The sequence below is a fragment of the Vigna unguiculata genome, chromosome 4, assembly GCF_037176805.1.
Source record: "Vigna unguiculata cultivar grain cowpea cultivar isolate G323 ecotype 2 chromosome 4, ASM3717680v1, whole genome shotgun sequence".
Taxonomy (NCBI): domain Eukaryota; kingdom Viridiplantae; phylum Streptophyta; class Magnoliopsida; order Fabales; family Fabaceae; genus Vigna; species Vigna unguiculata.
In genome coordinates, this window is record NC_140795.1 from 40,222,958 (window position 1) to 40,243,009 (window position 20,052).

General features: G+C 33.8%; 2 protein-coding genes across 2 annotated transcripts; both read left to right on the top strand.

The window, feature by feature from the left end:
* The first annotated feature begins 664 nt into the window (after window positions 1-664).
* Window positions 665-4,123, top strand: LOC146887162 (receptor-like protein EIX2). Its single transcript, XM_085672837.1, has one exon. The coding sequence runs from the start codon at window positions 740-742 to the stop codon at window positions 4,121-4,123; it is 3,384 nt and encodes a 1,127-aa protein (XP_085528963.1). The 5' UTR covers window positions 665-739.
* A 6,966-nt stretch (window positions 4,124-11,089) lies between these two features.
* LOC146887163 (uncharacterized) lies at window positions 11,090-12,066 on the top strand. The gene is made up of 3 exons (XM_085672051.1): window positions 11,090-11,393; window positions 11,475-11,787; window positions 11,876-12,066. Exons 1-3 carry the CDS (start codon window positions 11,136-11,138, stop codon window positions 12,064-12,066), a joined length of 762 nt encoding a protein of 253 aa, XP_085528177.1. The 5' UTR covers window positions 11,090-11,135.
* Window positions 12,067-20,052: the final 7,986 nt, after the last annotated feature.

Consider the following 20,052-nt stretch of genomic DNA (forward strand, 5'->3'; position numbering starts at 1 on the left):
ATCTCCCAACTCCTTATATAATCCGCCGGTGGTTGACGGTGTTTTAAACTTTGCATGTTTCATTCTTCTCATTTTCTCATCAAGGATTTAATTTAACAATAATATATTTGAACAGTACAATCCTCAAGTTCTTTGGACCATTTCATTTTCTTCTTTTAATATTTGAATAGCACAATCCTAAGCTGTTTGGACCAATATCATTTCCTTCTTTTCACGTGTCTAAGATGCTTAATTTTTCCAACCCATAAAATGGATTCAAATATAGCATTAATAGTTTAAAGACTTTTTGGGCTACTCTCATTTTCTTCCTTTGAAATGTTTAACATGCTTAATTTTTCTATCCCATAATGAATTTGATCGGGACAGTCAATAGCTTAAGTTTTTTGGATTAGTTTCATTTTCAAGTGTCTACATGCTTAATTTTTCCAACCCATAAAATGGATTCACATGCAAGAATTAATAAATTAAGGTCTTTCTGGACTAATGTCATGTTTTCTCTTTTCAATATGTTTCATTTTCTGGACTAGTTGATTAGGACAACGAATAAGGTCTGTGAACTAGTGTCATTTTCCCTCTTTGCAAGTATCCAAAGGGGTTTCACAACCATGGATATAAATGATGTCGTGGAGCTTCCAAACATCACATTTAGGTGATAGAGAAAAAAGCTCAATCATTCGCAATATACTCCTCTTATTTACTCTCATCTTTGTTAAGATTATCTCACATAAGATAAACTATAATGAATGCTTATTTTCTAAAAACATTTTATGTTCTTGTACTGCTTTCTTTGCTTGCCTCAGGAATTACTGTGACGTTCAATAACTCAAGCGAAAGTGATGAAGCAAAGTGCATAGATAGAGAGAGGCAAGCACTCCTGAGCTTCAAACGAGGCCTCATAGATAACTTTGGCGTGCTCTCAACTTGGACCAATAATACAGATTGCTGCAAATGGAAACGTATTCTCTGCAACCAACAAACTGGTCATATACAACTGCTTGATCTTCATGGAAACTCTTTCAATACGCCGTATTTGAGAGGAGCAATCGATGTCACTTTGTTGATTCACTTGCCATATATTCAACATCTGGATCTCAGCCATAATCTTTTTGAACTGAGTTACATCCCAGAGTTCACCATCTCCTTCTCCAACTTAAGATATCTCGATCTCTCCCATTCTGATTTTGCCGGTAGGATTCCTTCTACACTTGGAAATCTCTCACAACTACGTTATCTAGATCTTGGGGATAATTATCTTTGGGGAGAAATTCCTACTCAGATTGGGAATCTGGAACACTTACAGTATCTTGATCTTGGATTATTTTATCTTTCCGGAAAAATCCCATCTCAAATTGGGAATCTCAGCAACCTACAATATCTCAGTGTTGGATGTAACACTCCTGTATATGCATCCTCATCATCAAACCGCATTTCAAATTCCCTTTCTGGAGAAATCCCTTTTCGCATAGGGAATCTTCCATTGTTGCATACTCTCCGACTAGTTGGCAATTTTGATATAAAACCTAAGGATGCACAATGGCTGTCTACTCTTCGTTCCTTAACAATTCTTGAGTTGAGTTCATTAAACAGTCTTGGTTCCTCTCATCAGTGGCTACCAACTATCACTAAAATCATTCCAAACTTAAGAGAGATGAGGCTAGTTGATTCTAATCTTTTGGATATTGATGTTCAATCTTTGTTCCAATCCCATTCTTCCAACAAGTCCACCTCTCTTGCTGTGCTAGATCTCTCTTCTAATATGTTGACATCATCAACACTTCAACTATTGTTTAACTTTAGCCTTCATCTTCAAGAGCTTTATCTTTCTCACAATAATATATCTTTGTCACCTCTATGTCCAAATTTTCCATCCCTTAAGATCCTTGAGCTCTCTTATAATAATCTATCATCATCGATGTTTCGGGGGAATTTTAATATCAGCTCCAAAATGAAACAACTTTATCTTGTAAACTGCAGTATTACAGATAGAAGTTTCCTGGTTTCTTCTACTTCTACTTCTACACGGAGTTCTTTATCCTCTCTTCTCTACCTTGATCTCTCTGATAACCTATTAAAATCATGTCCTATATTTCATTGGCTTTCTAATTTTACCACAAATCTTCGTACCCTTCGCCTTGGTTATAATTTCTTGGAAGGTCCCATTCCAGATGAATTTGGGAAAGTGATGAACTCTCTTGAATATCTCTCTCTCCCCAATAACAAACTCAAGGGCAAGGTTCCGTCTTTCTTTAGGATCATGTGCAGATTACAACGCTTAGACCTCTCGAATAACAAGTTCGAGGGCGAATTTCCAAGCTTTATTCAAAATTCTTCATGGTGCACCAGACACACATTAAGGATATTGAACATATCTTATAACCAAATTACTGGCAAGATACCCGAGAGCATCCTACTCCTATCAAAGTTGGAGAATTTATCGGTGGGAGAGAATTCTTTAGAGGGTGATGTCACTGAATCTCATCTTTCTAATTTTTCCAGATTATTGTACTTAGACTTGTCATATAACTCATTGTCTCTAAAATTTGATTCCAAATGGGTTCCTCCTTTTCAATTAAATTACTTGTATCTTGCATCTTGCAAGCTAGGTCCGAATTTTCCTAGTTGGATCCAGACTCAAAATTCCTTAATCCATCTAGATATATCTGATAATGGGCTGACTGATTTAGTACCAAAATGGGTTTGGAACAAGTTGCAAATTATGTACACATTGAATATGTCTCACAATAATCTCATTGGTTCAATCCCTAATATGAAATTGAAGCTTCCTTTCAGACCATCTATAATTATAAATTCAAATAAATTTGAGGGAAAAATACCATTATTTTTGTTAGATGCTTCCGAGTTATTACTCTCTGAAAATAAATTTTCAGATTTCTTTTGTGGAAACAACACTGCTGCAAATTTGGCCACTTTGGATTTATCATACAATCAAATTAAGGGGAAACTTCCCGATTGTTGGAAATTTGTTGATCGATTGTTGTTTCTTGATTTAAGCAGCAATGAATTGTCAGGGAAGATTCCTAATTCCATGGGCACCCTTGTTAAATTGGAAGCTTTGGTTTTACGAAACAATAGTTTGATGGGTGAATTGCCTTCCTCTTTGAAGAATTGCAAGAATTTAATTATGTTGGATATGAGTGAGAATATGTTGTCTGGTCCAATACCATCATGGGTTGGAGAAAGCATGTCACAATTGATAATCTTGATCATGCGAGGGAATCACTTCTCTGGAAATATTCCCCTTCATATATGTTATTTGCAGCGTATTCAATTGTTGGATCTTTCAAGGAATAAGCTGTCAGAAGCAATTCCGGCATGCTTAAATAATTTTACTGCATTGTCTGGAAAGAGCATCGACAGAGTTGAAACTGAAAGTCGTGTGCATTGGTACAATAGTACTTACTCAGAAATTTATAATTTTTTCAGTGCTAGTTATTATACGTTTCACATAACATGGACGTGGAAAGGTGTGGAACGCAGCTTCAGACATCCCGAATTGATTCTTCAGAGTATCGATCTCTCATGTAACAATTTAACAGGTGAAATGCCGAAAGAGATTACATACTTGCTCGGGTTAGTTTCTTTGAATTTATCACGAAACAATTTGAATGGAGAAATTCCTTCTGAGATTGGGAATTTAAGTTCGCTAGACTCCCTTGACCTATCAAGAAATAATTTGTCTGGAAAAATTCCTGCAACTCTTTCCAATATTGATCGTCTTTCCGTGTTAGACTTGTCAAACAACCATCTCATCGGAAGAATTCCATGGGGAAGACAGTTGCAAACCTTTGATGCCTCTAGTTTTGAAGGAAATCTTGATCTTTGTGGGAAACCCCTTCAGAAAACTTGTCCTGCAGATGAGACAACGATAAAGTCTGAAGGCCCAGAAGAGCATGATGAAGATGATAATTCGGGTTTCTATGGAGCATTATACATGAGCTTGGGGGTAGGATTCTTCACAGGATTTTGGGGCTTGTTAGGTCCATTACTACTTTGGCAGCCATGGAGAATTGCTTACCTGAGTTTCTTGAATAGACTCATAGATTATATAATCGTAATGGCTGAAGTGAACACAACAAAGTGTCAAAGGTGGCTCAAAGATTAGCAGGTACATAATTCTAATAACTTCTTTCTTTGAATTTCGTTATATTTATTTCTCTATTTCAGTTAAGTAAATGTCCAACTTGTTTTTGTATTTCCCTCCGTCATTCATAAATGATAATCATATCGGGTGCGCACAAAATCTAATTTTTTAATTTTCTTGATCCAATCCACTTTTACTCTGATCCAATTTATTTAAAATTCATTTTATTAAAAATTCAATCTACTTAAAATCCATTTTAATGGATCTGGATTTCAATCTAATTTACGTTTTACATATTTTATAGATAGGATATTCATTCTCTAGATCAAGATTTTCAAATATGAATAGTAAAAAAATCCAATCCAAAGACCCGAACAAATTAGGCTGGCCTGATGACTCGGAAGGGTCGTGTCCGACGACATATACGCACTAAACAGGTCTGATGACTCTAATGGGTCGGGCATGCCCGACGACCCAGGCAGGCCCAATGACCCTAATGGGTCGGGCGGGTCCGACAACCCGTGTAGGCCCAACGACGCAATTGTGTTAGGCCGGGCTAGCACGACGAGTCAGACAGACCGGACCGGCCCGATGACCTAAACGGGTCGGCTTGGCCCGGCCTGACGACCTCGACGAAAAAGTGTTTAATAATATATTTTTCATGTTTAAGAAGAAAGCTCATGGATGAACTTTGACCCACAAGGCGTTTTTGTAATTTTGTCCCTTGTGGGCTTCTTTAATGGGGACTTTATTGTCCTGTGGGTCAAGGCCCGCATGGGCCAGGGCCTAACATTGTGAGCTGGGCAAAATTGACAACTCTAGCCAAATTGTATCGTGCCGGCCTTTAGGACACAAGTTTTAGAAAATTCTATTTAAATTTCTTCTCTAAAAAATTGATTCTGGATTTTGAACTTGATCCAAATATTTGGACGGAATTTAAATCTTGATCCAAATATTTGGATCTAAAATGGATGTGGATTGGATCATTAAAAATACTATTCATGGCTTTACTAATGGTGGTTCCTTTTACAAGAAATGATTTTTTTTTTGTAAAGAAATTATATATGGTTATGGTTATAGTTATTGAGAGATTGTGGTTCTAGATATATATGATATTAATCTTACACATATAAGATATTTGACACCATTTTTATACTAAAACCTTAAGACAATGATGTTATAGGTCTTTATTCTTATATAATGTTTAATTTTGTCTATTATATCCAATGTGGGACTTTAACTCACACTATTTCTATCACTTACGTGTTATAGTCCTTTTATATATTCCGATGACTGGCTATCACTAGTGCAGAATTGGGCTTCTACCTCGCCTTATAGGCCTCGGTTGGCCAGGAACCGAAGCCTATAATGGCGCGGTGGCAATTTTGCAATTATAGGCAACTTTTATGCCTCGGTTCACCAAACACCCGCTGCCAAAACATGTTATAGGCCTCGGTTGTAAAGAACCCGAAGCCAAAAGCCCCATTAGGCCTCGGTTAAGAAGGCCCGAAGCCAAAAAGGATGCCCAGAATTTCAAAAATGCCATTCTGGCTTTCACTGATAGGCCTCGGTTGACCCTATGACCGGTGCCAAAAGTTGTTTTAGGCTTCGGGTGGTATGGACCCGAGGCCAAAAGCGTTATATGCCTCGGTTCTAAGTTGAACCGAGGCCTAAAGGTTTAATTAGGGCTCAAATCAGCAGCCCCTTTCTTCCTCGCGCGCGCAGCTCTCTGCAATTTCTCTCCATTTCTCTCTGCATTTCTGGCCGGCCACCATCGCGCTGCTCCTCCTCCATTTCGCTCCTCCACCACTGCCACCCTGTCGAGAAAACCACGCAAGCACGTCGCGTTGTCTCTCCGCGACTTCCGGCGAGAAATCCACGCCAGCGCCGCTGTCTCGCGCTCTCTCCGCGACTTCCGCCGCTGTCTCCAGCCCCCTGCCGCCGTGTCGTCTCGCCTCCGGCCACGCTGCTGCGACAGTGGTCCCTCTCTCTATCTGTCTGCAAGTGTTCCGGCGTCCCTCCACCACCACGCGATAATTTTGGTTCTTTTGCCGCAATTGTCGCGCCGCGGTATTTTTTAAGGTAAATTTTCAACGCGTTTTTGTTTGATTTTTTGTTTTTTTGTATGTTTGATTTTCTGTTTTTGTGTATGTTAATTTTAAATTTTGGTTATTGTGAGTGTTAATTTGGATTGAGATAGAAATTGTTTGGAGTGTTTTGATTAATTTTGTGAATAGATTGAGTCTCAATTTAAGAGCATTGTAAATAGGTAATATATGATGTTAAGGTAATATATGATGTTAAGGAAATTGTTGTTTTTGCTTTTATTTGTTACTTATGACTTTCTCTTGTGTTCTTTGTTATCTCTTGTAGCTTTCAAACGCGTTGAATTGCATCATCTTCCGGTGTCATCTGCTCTTTTTACGCGCTCCCAGGTTCCTAATTCTAATATTTTTACGATGCCAATCTGTTGTTTGCTTTATATATTTTATTAATTATTTGTTAAAACATGTTGTTTTGTTTTTCTTATATGTGAGTTAGCCTTAGTTTCCCGTTTGAGATTCAATACGTAAATTATGTATTGTCCCCGAGTTTTCATTTTGAAAAAATTACATTTTTTTAAAATTAGATATAAGGGGATACAATACTAATAATTTAAATGTATTGAATCTTGAATTGTCCGATTGGACAGTTTAAGAAGATTAATCAGTTTCTAGTAATTTATTAGTGCATATATATTTAAAATACATATCTTAAAATTCATGAATATTTGTCAATTGTGTTTTGTATTGATCTTCGGGTGCATATTTGATTGTGGTTTATAATCACTTTCATTTCGTGTATCCTGAAGGCCAATGCGAAATGCTGGCAAAATTTCGTGAAATTTAAGATATGTATTTTAAAAGTAATATGTACCAATAAAATAAGGAAAGTGGATCTTCTTAAATGGGATAGGGTCACACCTTGATTACGACGTGAGCATTGATTCAAAGATTACTGAAATTGTTCACGCAATTTCAGTATGGATCGAGATTGGATTAGTTTACCACGTATTAGCGCTGAGTATGAGAATGGAGTAGAAGAATTTATAAAATTTGCGCAACGTTATGAGGGGAGAAGTGATGATGAGGTGAAGTTCAGATGTCCGTGTGTCAACTGTTTGAATGGAAGAAAATTGAATGCAACTCAAGTTAGGGAACATCTTATTTGTGATGGTTTCCTTAAAAGTTATACAATATGGACATGGCACGGCGAATTAATACACATTCCAACTGTTTCTCGATCTGAATATCTTGCCAATTCCTCCATGAAAGAGCGACGAGAAGAGCGACGGGAAGAGCGATGTGAAGAGCGATGTGAAGAGCGAGTAGAAGAAGACAATATAGAGGACATGATACGGGATGTTGGCGCAGAAGCTTTTGCACAAGCGCATGTGTATGAGACGATGTCTGCTGATGCGGAAACTCCGCTGTATGTTGGTTCAACTAAGTTCACGCGATTATCAGCGGTTTTAAGACTTATGAATTTGAAAGCGACCAATGGTTGGACAGATAAAAGCTTCACAGAATTGCTCGTGCTCTTGAATGAAATTCTTCCCGAAGGAAATACTCTACCCACTCGAAACTATGATGCCAAGAAAATTCTTTGTCCGATGGGTATGGAGTATAAAAGGATACACGCATGTCCTAATGATTGCATATTATACAGAAAAGAATTTGAAGATTTGAAAAAATGTCCAAAGTGTGGGTCATCACGGTACAAGCAGAAAAGAAACAGTGAAGATAATGGTCAAATAGAGAAGGAAGGATCTGCTTTGAAAGTAGTCTGGTACCTTCCAATCGTGCCTAGACTTAAGCGTTTGTTTGCAAATCCTAAAGACGCTAAAAACCTTAGATGGCATGCAACTGAGAGAAGATGTGACGGACTCCTTCGTCATCCAGCTGATTCAATGCAATGGAAAAATATTGATCAGGAATTTCCCAAGTTCGGTGAAGAATGTAGAAATATTCGTTTTGGCTTAGCTACCGATGGAATGAATCCATTTGGTAATTTAAGTACAAATCACAGTTGTTGGCCTGTTATATTATTCATTTACAACTTATCTCCTGGACTCTGCATGAAGAGAAAATACATGATGTTGTCTATGATGATATCTGGTCCAAAGCAGCCTGGAAATGACATAGATGTATATCTCAATCCTCTAGTTGAAGACTTGAAGGTGTTGTGGGTTGATGGTGTTGAAGTATTTGATGCTGTTGCTTCTGAAACTTTCATGATGCATGCAATGTTATTTTGCACCATTAATGACTTTCCAGCTTATGGTAATTTGTCAGGGTACAGTGTCAAGGGTCATAAAGCATGTCCTATATGTGAAGAAAACACTGCATCTCATCAATTGAAAAATGGAAGGAAGACCGTGTATCTGCGCCATCGAAGGTTTTTACAAGCTAATCATCCTTATCGAAGGTTAAAGAAAGCATTCAATGGACATCAAGAGAATGACAAAGCACCAACTCCATTAACTGGCATTGAAATTCATGAAAAAGTTAATAAAGTACACCATGTATTTGGTAAAACGTCCAAGAAGTCATCTGCATCGAGCCCTTGGAAGAAAAAATCAATATTCTTTGACCTTCCATATTGGTCGAAGTTAGAAGTTAGGCATTGCATAGATGTCATGCATGTAGAGAAGAATGTGTGTGATAGCTTGATTGGTACACTACTCAACATTCAGGGAAAGACAAAAGATGGAGTAAATGCTCGTTTGGATTTGGTTGAAATGAAGATCCGAGAAGACTTGGCACCAAGGGAGGTTGGTAGGCGCACTTATTTGCCCCCTGCATGTTACACTATGTCCAGACAAGAGAAGATAAGTTTTTGCTTATGTTTAAAGAGTGTCAAGGTACCTCAAGGATACTCTTCAAATATTCAGAGTTTAGTGTCCATGCAAGACTTGAAGCTTGTTGGCCTCAAGTCTCACGATTGCCACATCTTAATGCAACAATTGTTACCTGTAGCTATTCGTGGAATTTTACCCAAAAATGTTAGACAAACTATAACGCGTTTGTGTGCATTCTTCTCTTCAATTTGTAGCAAAGTCATTGATCCTTTAAAGTTAGATGAACTTCAAGCCGAAATTGTTATCATCTTGTGTCAGCTAGAGATGTTTTTCCCTCCATCATTTTTTGACATCATGGTACATTTACTTGTTCATGTGGTGAGAGAAATCAAGTTTTGTGGACCAGTATACTTAAGATGGATGTATCCCATTGAACGTTACATGAAGATTTTGAAAGGGTATGTGAAAAATCAATATCGTCCAGAAGCTTCAATGATCGAAAGATATATTGCTGAAGAAAGTGTCGAGTTCTGTTCAGATTACATGGCAAAAGCAAAACCGATAGGAGTTCCTCACAGATCATGGTTGAACAGGTGTTCTATAAGTAACAGCATACGAGGTGTGAGTGTGGTTACCAAAAATCGCGAAGAGTTGATGCAAGCACACCTATACATTTTGAACAACACAAATGAGGTAATGCCTTACTTATCTGCACACAAAGTCATTGTGAAAGAGAACAATCCAAGACAATCAGAGAAATGGCATTTGATGGAACATAATATAACATTCATGCCTTGGTTTAAATCTGAGGTTTTGAAAGATGCGCAATGCTCTGAGACTTTGATGTGGTTAGCAAATGGGTTGAAATTTGATGTCATCTGTTGTACAGGTTATGAAATCAATAATTGCACATTCTATACAAAGTGTCTTGATGATAAAAGCACAGTACAAAATAGTGGAGTCAGTCTTGAAGCCGAGTCGCTACAATTTTCTACATCTAAAGATCAAAATCCCGTAGTAGGATCAATGACATACTATGGTGTAATACAAGAGATATGGGAGGTTGATTATACCATGTTTACTATTCCACTGTTCAAATGTAAGTGGATTGACAATAAGAGTGGTGTCAAAATAGATGAATCAGGAATGACTCTAGTGGATTTTCGAAAGGTGGGTTATCGAGACGAGCCATTTATCATGGCACAACAAGCATCTCAGGTTTTCTATGTTAAAGATCCTGCGTCTGAACATTGGTTTGTCGCTCTTCATGGAAAAAAACAAATTGATCCTAATGAAGAGAATATGAGTGATCTTAATATTGCTGTCACCCATCCATTTAGAAGAACGACAAATATTGATGAAATCCATCTAGTTGATGATGTACATGCAATTCGAGAAGATCACGATGAAGGAATATACATATGACCAATCAATAACTTTATGTATGAATTTCATATTCTTGTTAACATTTAGGTGTTTTGTTAAATAATGTTTTATATATTAATTTGTCAGTTGCTTATTAATGTTTTTTTATGTTTTCATTTCACAGATACATGGCTGAACATACTTCATCAGAGGATGAAGCACCTACTAAGAGACCCACTAGAGGAGCCACTAGGTTGAGAGAGGTCTTAATTAGAAGAGCTAAAGGTCAGAAAACACATGTTGATATTAACGTCGACACTGGTGAACCTAGTGGTCGTTCTGGGGACGTCTTCAAAAGCTATTTAGGAATGTTGGCACGAGAGAGAATATCAATCCTTACGCCATCTTTTGATCATGTCACTGAAGTTGATCGGGAAATGATATGGCAAGATTTATTGGTAACTAATATTAATGTTATTAAAGTTATACTTTGACTTTGTTGATAATATGATAAATATTGTTGATGACATTTTCTATATTGCAGCTAACATTTGATATTCCAAATGTGCCGACTTTAAGACAAAAATGTTTGTCATCGGTGGCTGAGAAATTTCGTGGTTTTAAGACCAAGTTGACGTCAAGGTATGTCTTTGGACACAAAAAGAATGAAAATCCATTGTTGAATTACACTTGGATTGATGAAGACACATGGCGTCAGTTTGTTGAGCTTCGGACATCTGAGGGATGGCAGGTATGTTTATTTGAAATCATGAATAGCACAATTGATAATTATGCAAAATTTTAACTAATTCATAAAATGGGTTTTATATGTTACAGGTCAAGAGGAAAAAGGCTCAAAGCATAAGTGCTCAAAATACAAACCCGCACATATTATCTCGTGGTGGGTATAGAAAACTTGAAGAGAAGATAATGACAGAAAAGAAAAAATCTAGGCCCCCACCTTCTGAGGGTGAAGATACTGAGCCTCCTTCACCACCATCACGTCATCAGAAGTGGAAGTTAGCCCGTTTACGCTCATCAGGCAACTACACTTCTGACTCTGCACGAGAAATCTCTGAGAAAATTGTAAGATACAATTTTTATCTAAATTGCTCGTTCATGTTTTATATTGTATTTTGATTTATAAATGTTTTTGTTACCTTGTAGGATTCGTTGGTTGAGCAGACCTCCCAAGGAGGATTCATTCCAGAAGGTCGTCATGACATACTTGCTGCTGCAATTGGACGACCTGAGCACCCTGGACGTGTGCGTGGTGCTGGATCAGGAGTCGGCATACGCCAATTTTTTGGTTCCTCCTCTCGTCAGTCTTCATGCAGTCATGGTGCTGATTATGAACAAAGACTAAAGGAAATGATCACGGCGCAAGTGAGAGAAGAACTAATGCGCCAATTTGAGCATTATGGCATTCGTTCGCCAGTGGATCATCCGCCAGAACTAGACCCATTTGTGCCTCCCACGGGTAAATTTGTTTTCTATAAGTTATGAATTGAATAAATGATATTTAATAAAGTAATTGAATAACATTAATAAATCGTTGGCTCTAACAGGTAGAAGCGGAAAGGGGAGTTGTTCAGCTCCACCCGGGGATGACATGGATGACACTCATCCATGTCAGCTATATATTTGGGATGGTACAGAGAAGACACTAGTGGCTCGTGGAAAAGTATTTGAGGCAGCCACAGTTCTTCATGGCATGGAGTTATCAGAGGATGAGGTTAAGGTCACGGTAGAGTATTAGGCCTCGGTTCATACCAGAACCGAAGCAAAAAGGGTGCTTTTGGCCTCGGGTCAAGCCAAAACCGAGGCCAAAAGAGTATCGAATTTTAAAAAAAAAAAAAAAAAAAAACACATATGGCCTCGGGTGGAATAAAAACCGAAGCCAAAAACAGCCCCTATGGCCTCGGTTGCAGCCAAAACCGAGGCCAAAAGGGTTCTCGAATTTAAAAAAAAAAAAGAAAAAAGGCCCATATGGCCTCGGCTGCAGGAAAAACCGAGGCAAAAGGCAGTGTCTATGGCCTCGGGTGCACTGAAAACCGAGGCAGAAGCTCCCTCTATGGCTTCGGTTCTTAACCGAGGCCAAAAGCTATGACCTTTTGGCCTCGCCCCAATATGCCTCGGTTCCCGAACCGGTGCAGAATATTAAAAACAACCGCTGCCAAAGGCCCTTCCTGCACTGGTGTATATTTTAGTTTTCCCTTAGTTTAACACTAAAATTTAGTCTCTAATTTTTTTGCATCATTACCAATGTCTGTCATATGAATTTTAACACAAATTTGCAGTATATCGATTTGTTTGGAGACTCTGCTATGAGATGAAATCATCAGGGATTGCTGGGAGAGTAAGATTTGAAGGATTGAAGTTTGCAATGTAAAACATGACAAGTTCTGTTTTAAAGTAATAACTTGCAAAATCACTGTTCAACGAAGCTTAATGATTTGATAGTGTGTTAATGTATAATCTATTTGTAATTTAAAGAATGTGAGATATCCCAATAGTGTTTTGTTGATCCTAGTATGTCAGCATCCATTGAGTCTCATCGTAATCACTCTTTCATACATTCATATCCCAAACCATACAATATTCGCACTAACGTTTACATCTAACCCTTTATCATACGACAATTTTTAAATACTGTTGATGATATTTTACACTCAAAATTAACATCCTACACTTTTAAAATGTAAACTAAAATGAAAATATAATTTCCTTGTTTAAGATTCTAAACAAACTAAAATTTTCTCTATCAATATCGTGAAAATAATACAGACATTTCTCTTTGGATATAATTTACTCTTGATGGAAAAAGTGATGTCTATAGCTCAATTGACATTGAAATTGAAATGCGATAACAATGTCTGAGTTTAATCGTCCGCTGGACATTTGCCACATGCGATGATGCGAGAAATTTTGTATGTTTCTAAATCAGTTTTATAGAATATTTCGTTCATAACTTCGAATAGAATTCAACTAAAATCTCTTACAAAATTATTTGAGCTTTCAAAATCTCTTCAAGACAAGAAAGAATTTTTTCGTTAGATATATTTGAAGACAGTTTCAACTTAAAAGCACTGAGTGGTAATATTTTACATTATCTCTTACACTTTAATCTTTTTAGAATATTCCTTCTATAACTTGATACTTTTCTATATTTTTTGTATGTTTTTGAATTTTTCATAGAATTAAGTTTGACATGTTCTTGTAGTCCGAAAGTCGAGTAGAAAAAGAAAGACATTATATTTTTAACATTAAATATGTTTTCAAAAATTTTCAACTACTTTAGATTGGGAAAAACAAAAGGTCTTTGACGTTTATCCCACGCCAATGAGTTCCTTAAGTCTACTGTTACGTGTATTTGGTTTATTTTAATGAACCAGAGTGAAATTTAGCGGAAGCTGCTTAAGAATTTGGAAGATTTAAACAAACTTAAAAATTAAAGTATTTTATTTAAAATTTATTTTTTGAGTTTTTTTTATACTAAATTATTTTTAAAATTTTTATAATTAAGTTTATTTAATATTTTTTTAATAGATAATAAGACTAATCTATTTAATTTATTGAGATATTATTCGTCTTAAATAAGTTTTTGTTATTTTTAATTTTGAAAAACTTTTTTTGACTCAATTCTTCATTTTCTTTTTTTGGATTTATGAATAATTTGATTCAAATTTTATAGTTGATATATCTACATATTTTTATATGAAAAAAATTTATAATATATAAAATACTATTAAAGATAAATATATAAAATGAACTAAAACAGTAGAACCTGGTTATGAAAAAAGTAAGTTCGATCAAGATATATGCAAAAAAAAACAAAAAAAAAAAACTCTCAAACATCGTAAATCGAAAAGTGCCGTAAAACAAAATTGGGCAAAAGAAACGCATTTTGAAATATATTACAAATCCAAAAAGCATAGGAACACAAAAAGAAAAAAAAAATATACTAACTAGAAATGAGGATGAAAATTAGATTCTAGAAATGTAATCTACAAAAATCCTAAAATAAAGATTCTAGAATAGAAGAAATCAAAGGGAGGCAAGAGAAATCATGTAGAGATAAAAGAAGGAAATAGAATTTAAATTGATTATAAGAGAATAAAGATGATTGATCATTCTCTTTTTCAACAAATTTACAATTTAATAAAAAAAGGTTGCATCTCATTAAATATCATTTTTAATGCCAATAAAAATTAACAGACACTAATAATAATTTAATTAATGTTATAAAATAAAGCGAAGCGAATAACAGATAGACTAATAGATAGTAGATAATATAGAAGAGACAATAAAGATAAGAGAATAGGGAGCAATTCATCTGTGTATTATTATTGACAGGAAGAGTCCTATTTATAGATACAATATGTAATTCATAAAGGAAACAAATCAATTTAGTTAATACAAATATTTACCATAAAGAGTAATGAATCATATGAGTAAATGTATCAAATCAATGGACAATCATTAATTCATAACACTCCCCCTTGAGTGTTCATTGATATAAGAGAATGTGCCTCGTTAAAACCTTACTAGGAAAAACCCTTTGGGATAAAAACCTAGTGAAGGAAAAAGAGTACATCATTCTATATAATAATGTTCTTTACATCTTCTATTTCTCCCTCTCATGTAAACTTACATAATTAAGATGACGGAGTCCAATCTTGTGGACCAATTGCTCAAAAGTTCTTCTTGGTAAAGACTTTATGAATAAACCTGCTAGATTTTCACATGAATGAATCTTTTAGATATCTACATCATCCTTTCAATACACTATTGTCTTCATATATGGTCATCTTTGTTGGGGATATCCACAAGTTTCTTGCACATGTTGAATAATAGACCTTAACCAAACATATTCACAACTTTCCTCATAATTATATATGACTAAACGATATTGTTACTATGGTTTGTTTCATATACCATCATGAAACCATTGTGCTGCCACATGTGAACAAACATTTTGTTTGTGATCAACCATTGTGAGAATATGTAAAATAACATACATATACATAACCCATTAGGTCTGATTCTGAATCATTTGGATGAAATAATCTCATATTCGTAGTACTTTTAAGGTAACAAAACATGTTTTACTCCAAATAATTTTCTTCTTGTAGTTGAAGAACTATATCTTGCTTAACAAATTTATAACAAAAGCAATATCATATCGAGTATAATTAGCAAGATACATTAGTGTTTCTATGAGACTAAGATATGGTGTTTCTGGACCAAAAAGATCTTCATCATTTTATTGAGGTCTAAGAAGAGTCTTTATTAACATCTAACGATCTCACAACTATTGGAGTGCATGATGGACATGACTTGTCCATTTAGAACATTTTAAGCACTTTAATTATATAAGCCTCTTGCCGTATAAAAACACCTTTATTTAAATACTCAATTTCTAATTTCAAATAAGACTTTGCTCTTCAAAGATCATTCATCTCAAATTATTTCTTTGAGTAATCAATTGTCTTTGTGAACTCATTAGGAATTCCAACGATGTTTATGTCATCTACATAAACAATAATTATGGCAAATTCATTATTTGGTTCTTTTCATATAAATACAAGAACAAATAGGATCATTTTTATATCCTTCTTTTAATAAGTACTCAATAAGACGGTTATGCCACACACGTTTTGATTTCTTTAATCAATAAAAGAGCATGTTCAATTTTATTGAATGACCCTCTTTAGAATTTGTCTTGTTGGGCAAATAAAATCCTTCAGGGATTTTCATATAAATATGATTCTCAAAAGAATCGTACGAATAGGTTGTAACATCATCCATTAGATGTAAATGCAAATCTTGTTGTGCAACTAGGATAATCGAATATTGCAATGTTGTTGCATCCAATACTGGTGAACATGTTTTTTCACTAATCAATACAAGGTTTTGTGAACAACCTTGAGCAACCAATTATGCTTTGTATCTAACAATTTCATCATTTTTTTTTTTATTTTTGCGCAAAAATCCATATGTACCCAATGGGTTTCATAACTTCAGGTGTGCGAACTATATGTTCAAAAACCTTTCATTTTGCAAACAAATATAATTATGCTTCTTTGCATATTTTCATTTTGGCCAATCTTTTCTTTGCCGACAATCTTCAATGATCATTGCTTATTGATCCTCATTGTCATTCATAGCATTCATCGCTGTGTTATAAGTAAAAGTTTTGTCAATGTTAACTTTATTTTGGTTCCATATTATATGATTCATGACATAATTTATTGAGATCTCATCATTTTCAATAATTTCAGGTACCTGAGGTTCTTCTGGAACCAAACCATTAACTATGTCAAATGAATCTTTTGGGATTTCAACCTTTTCGATTAGGTCATTTTGCATTTTAGCTCCCTTTCTCATTCAATAGTTTTTATATTTGGAACCAATAGGTCTATCACGCTTCAAACGTGTCCACATGAGTTTTTCAACCTTTTTTTTTTCTTTTTCGCATCATAATAACTGATCATGTCAAACAAGGCAATCATTTTGATTTGTAAACTTCTGGTTTACCATGACATGCATTTAAATTGTACTAATAAACTTGTAGTACAAACTAATAAGAGAATGTTGATAATTTCTCCAACACACTCTCTTTTTCAACTCAATCATAGAGATATAAAGATATTTCATATTTTTTTCATTGTTTGTCTCAATTTAATATTCATTTAGACAAATATCATTGAAACTTAATAAGTTTCTATTCAACTTCTTGGTAGAAGTATAATAGCTCTTCTAGAATCTTCAAATATATTTGTAGTACTATAAATAATACTAACATCGATGTCTCACATTATCAAACAAGAGAAAAATTTATTACTCTTGAGAATTGTATAAGTTGTTGCACTATCAATAAGATACATATGTTTTGGTACTAGTGCAAACATTCGTTTTTCACATAAACGTAAATATTAATATGAGATTTTTTTTAACACTCTCATAATCAATGAGGTGATAAATGTTTCCATTTACTTTAGCAAAGAAAATAATAATATCAAGATGAGTAACATCCATATGGCCATAATCAGAATCACCATCTTCATAAGCAAAGTATGTTTCTATGTTTTTCTCAGTATTTGTAAGATTCTTTGGTGTACAATAAGTACAACTCAAATGGCCTTTACCACCGTAATGATAATATATACTTTCATCTTTTTGTCAGCATTTTCACATTTTCCTTTTCCCTTTTTCACATTATTGTGCCACTTCTGGTGACAAAATGTGTTTTTGAAATTTTCTTTATAACCATGTCCATAATCAATATCACGATCACGATCATGAAAATATAAATCAAATGTTGTGACATTCACTTCTGGGAATGGAGCAGAACCAATTTGGACAGGTTTCTTGATTTTCTATCAAAAGCTCATTGCTTTGTTCAGCCATACAAATGCATGAAATAAATTCATAATATTTATTGTTGCATTCACTTCTGGGAATGGAGCAGATTAGGCGGATCTCATGATTTTTTATCAAAAACTTTATTGCTTTGTCCAGCCAGACATACATAGGCATGAAATAAATTCACAATATTTGTGAAATCTCTTTTCACAATATTTTTGTCATGTTGCTTAGATGCTTTATTTCTTTATTTAATGGTATCCCAATTATCCATTGCATCTAAATATATTTCAACATTTAAAATCCAATATGAGGAATTTTTCCTTGTAATATCAAGGGTCACAAATCCAAATTTTGCAACATTTCGTGTGTTTAGAACTAGCATATAAAATAATAATATTAATAATAATCATAATCATAATAATAATAATAATCACCGTCATAACAAAAATAAAAATAATAAGACAGAGATGAAAATTGATAAAGTTAAACAATTCTTATTACAAGAGGAAGAATATAAGGTAAAATTATAATTTGAGAAAGGATTAGAAAGAGCCTGGATTGAGACATGCAGAGCACTGTCGTTATAGAGAAAAAACTTCCACTAGTCCTCAATTGGTTGGAGCATCGTGCTGATAACATGTTATAAAATAAAGCGAATAACAGAGAGAATAATAGATAATAGATAATAGAGAAGAGACAATAAAGATAAGAGAATAGGGAGCAATTCATCCGTGTATTATTATTGATAGGAAGAGTCCTATTTATAGATACAATATGTAATTCATAAAGGAAACAAATCAACTTAGTTAATACAAATATTTACCATAAAGAGTAATGAATCATATGAGTAAATGTATCAAATCAATGGACAATCATTAATTCATAACAATTAAATTTTATTCTCAGACATAATCTTATAATTAAGTTAACAGAACTATAATAGTAATAAAAATAGTTGAGGTCTTTTTTTTCTTAAACATAATTTTATAATTAATTTAATAGAGGTATATTTAGAGGCGGACCATTGTATTGACAAGGAGAGCCACGACTCCCCGACGTGTTTTTATTTATTTTATTTTTTATATATTTTTTAAAAATATATTTATATATTATTATTTTATTTATATTAATTTAGTTTAAAAAAACTTTTTTAAAATTTAAAAAACATGTTTTCTCTCTTTATTATAATTTTTTCTACCTTTTATTTGATTTTTCTCCTCTTATCTCTATCTCAATTTTTACCATCAATTTTTTATTATTTCCAAAATTAAATTGTACCACGGCAAAATTGAGGAATTAAGGAACATTTTAGACCAAAAAATTTCTTCTTTTTAGTAAGTTTATTTTTTACCTTTTTTTAAGCAATATGTTTTTCTCTATATGACTTTTCTATACTCTAGGCATATCTCTATCTATTAGAGATCATAAAATCATGTTTTAATTGTTGATCAAACTATTCTTTACGTAGATAGAGCTATTTTAGGCTTTGAATTTGTGTAAGGTAGGAACAAGATTATGAATCTACTCTAAGGTAAGGGAAGATAATCATTTAGAAGTTATTAGTTTTCTTAAAATATTGAGTTTTGGTTTTAAGATTTAATTTTGGGGTAGTCATAATTTTATCTTTTCCTAAAGAGTTGACAAATTTATATTGGAGAAATTATGGTAAAGAGTAAAAAAATTGATTCGTCTTTCAAGAGAAAAACTTTTGATGAAGATGAAAAAAATACATCTATGTCATCAGTGGCAGAACTTGAACAAAAATTTCTATGACTACAACTGAAAGATTTATCGCTACAACTGAAAGATCTTTTCTGCAATGAAAATAATTGAGAACATATCGAGAAATAAGATGGAGACTAAATTTTTAGCAAGTACTATGATAATATATATTGAAAGGAATATTGCAACAAGCTTCAATTCTGGTTCAATTATTGAAGATTTTAAATCATTGAAAGAGCGTAGATGAGCACCATGACTAAAGGTAACTTTTGCCTTCTTTTTGAATATATTATTATTGATGATAAACTTTATGTTACACACTTTCATATATATATATATATATATATATATATATATATATATATATATATATATATATATATATATATATATATATATATATATATATATATATATTATCATATTTGTTGAATTTTATTGTCATGAGTGCTTATTTTGAATAGAGAAAATAGTTGAGGAAATGAAAACCTTTTTTAATTAGAAAAAATAATTTATATATAATAAATATAATTTGGACCCTCTAAAATTTTTGTTCAAGTTCCGTCACTGGGTATATTAATACTAAAAAAAATCTAGAGGCCTTTTTCTTAAACACAATTTTATAATTTATTTAATAAAAAAATATTAGTAA

What these genes read in the sequence shown, in the direction of transcription:
- LOC146887162 (XM_085672837.1), top strand. Translation starts at nt 740, where the DNA reads ATGAATGCTTATTTTCTAAAAACATTTTATGTTCTTGTACTGCTTTCT.
- LOC146887163 (XM_085672051.1), top strand. Translation starts at nt 11,136, where the DNA reads ATGTTACAGGTCAAGAGGAAAAAGGCTCAAAGCATAAGTGCTCAAAAT. An exon ending in GAGAAATCTCTGAGAAAATT is followed by an intron (nt 11,394 to 11,474) that starts GTAAGATACAAT and finishes GTTACCTTGTAG; the next exon opens with GATTCGTTGGTTGAGCAGAC. An exon ending in CCCATTTGTGCCTCCCACGG is followed by an intron (nt 11,788 to 11,875) that starts GTAAATTTGTTT and finishes TGGCTCTAACAG; the next exon opens with GTAGAAGCGGAAAGGGGAGT.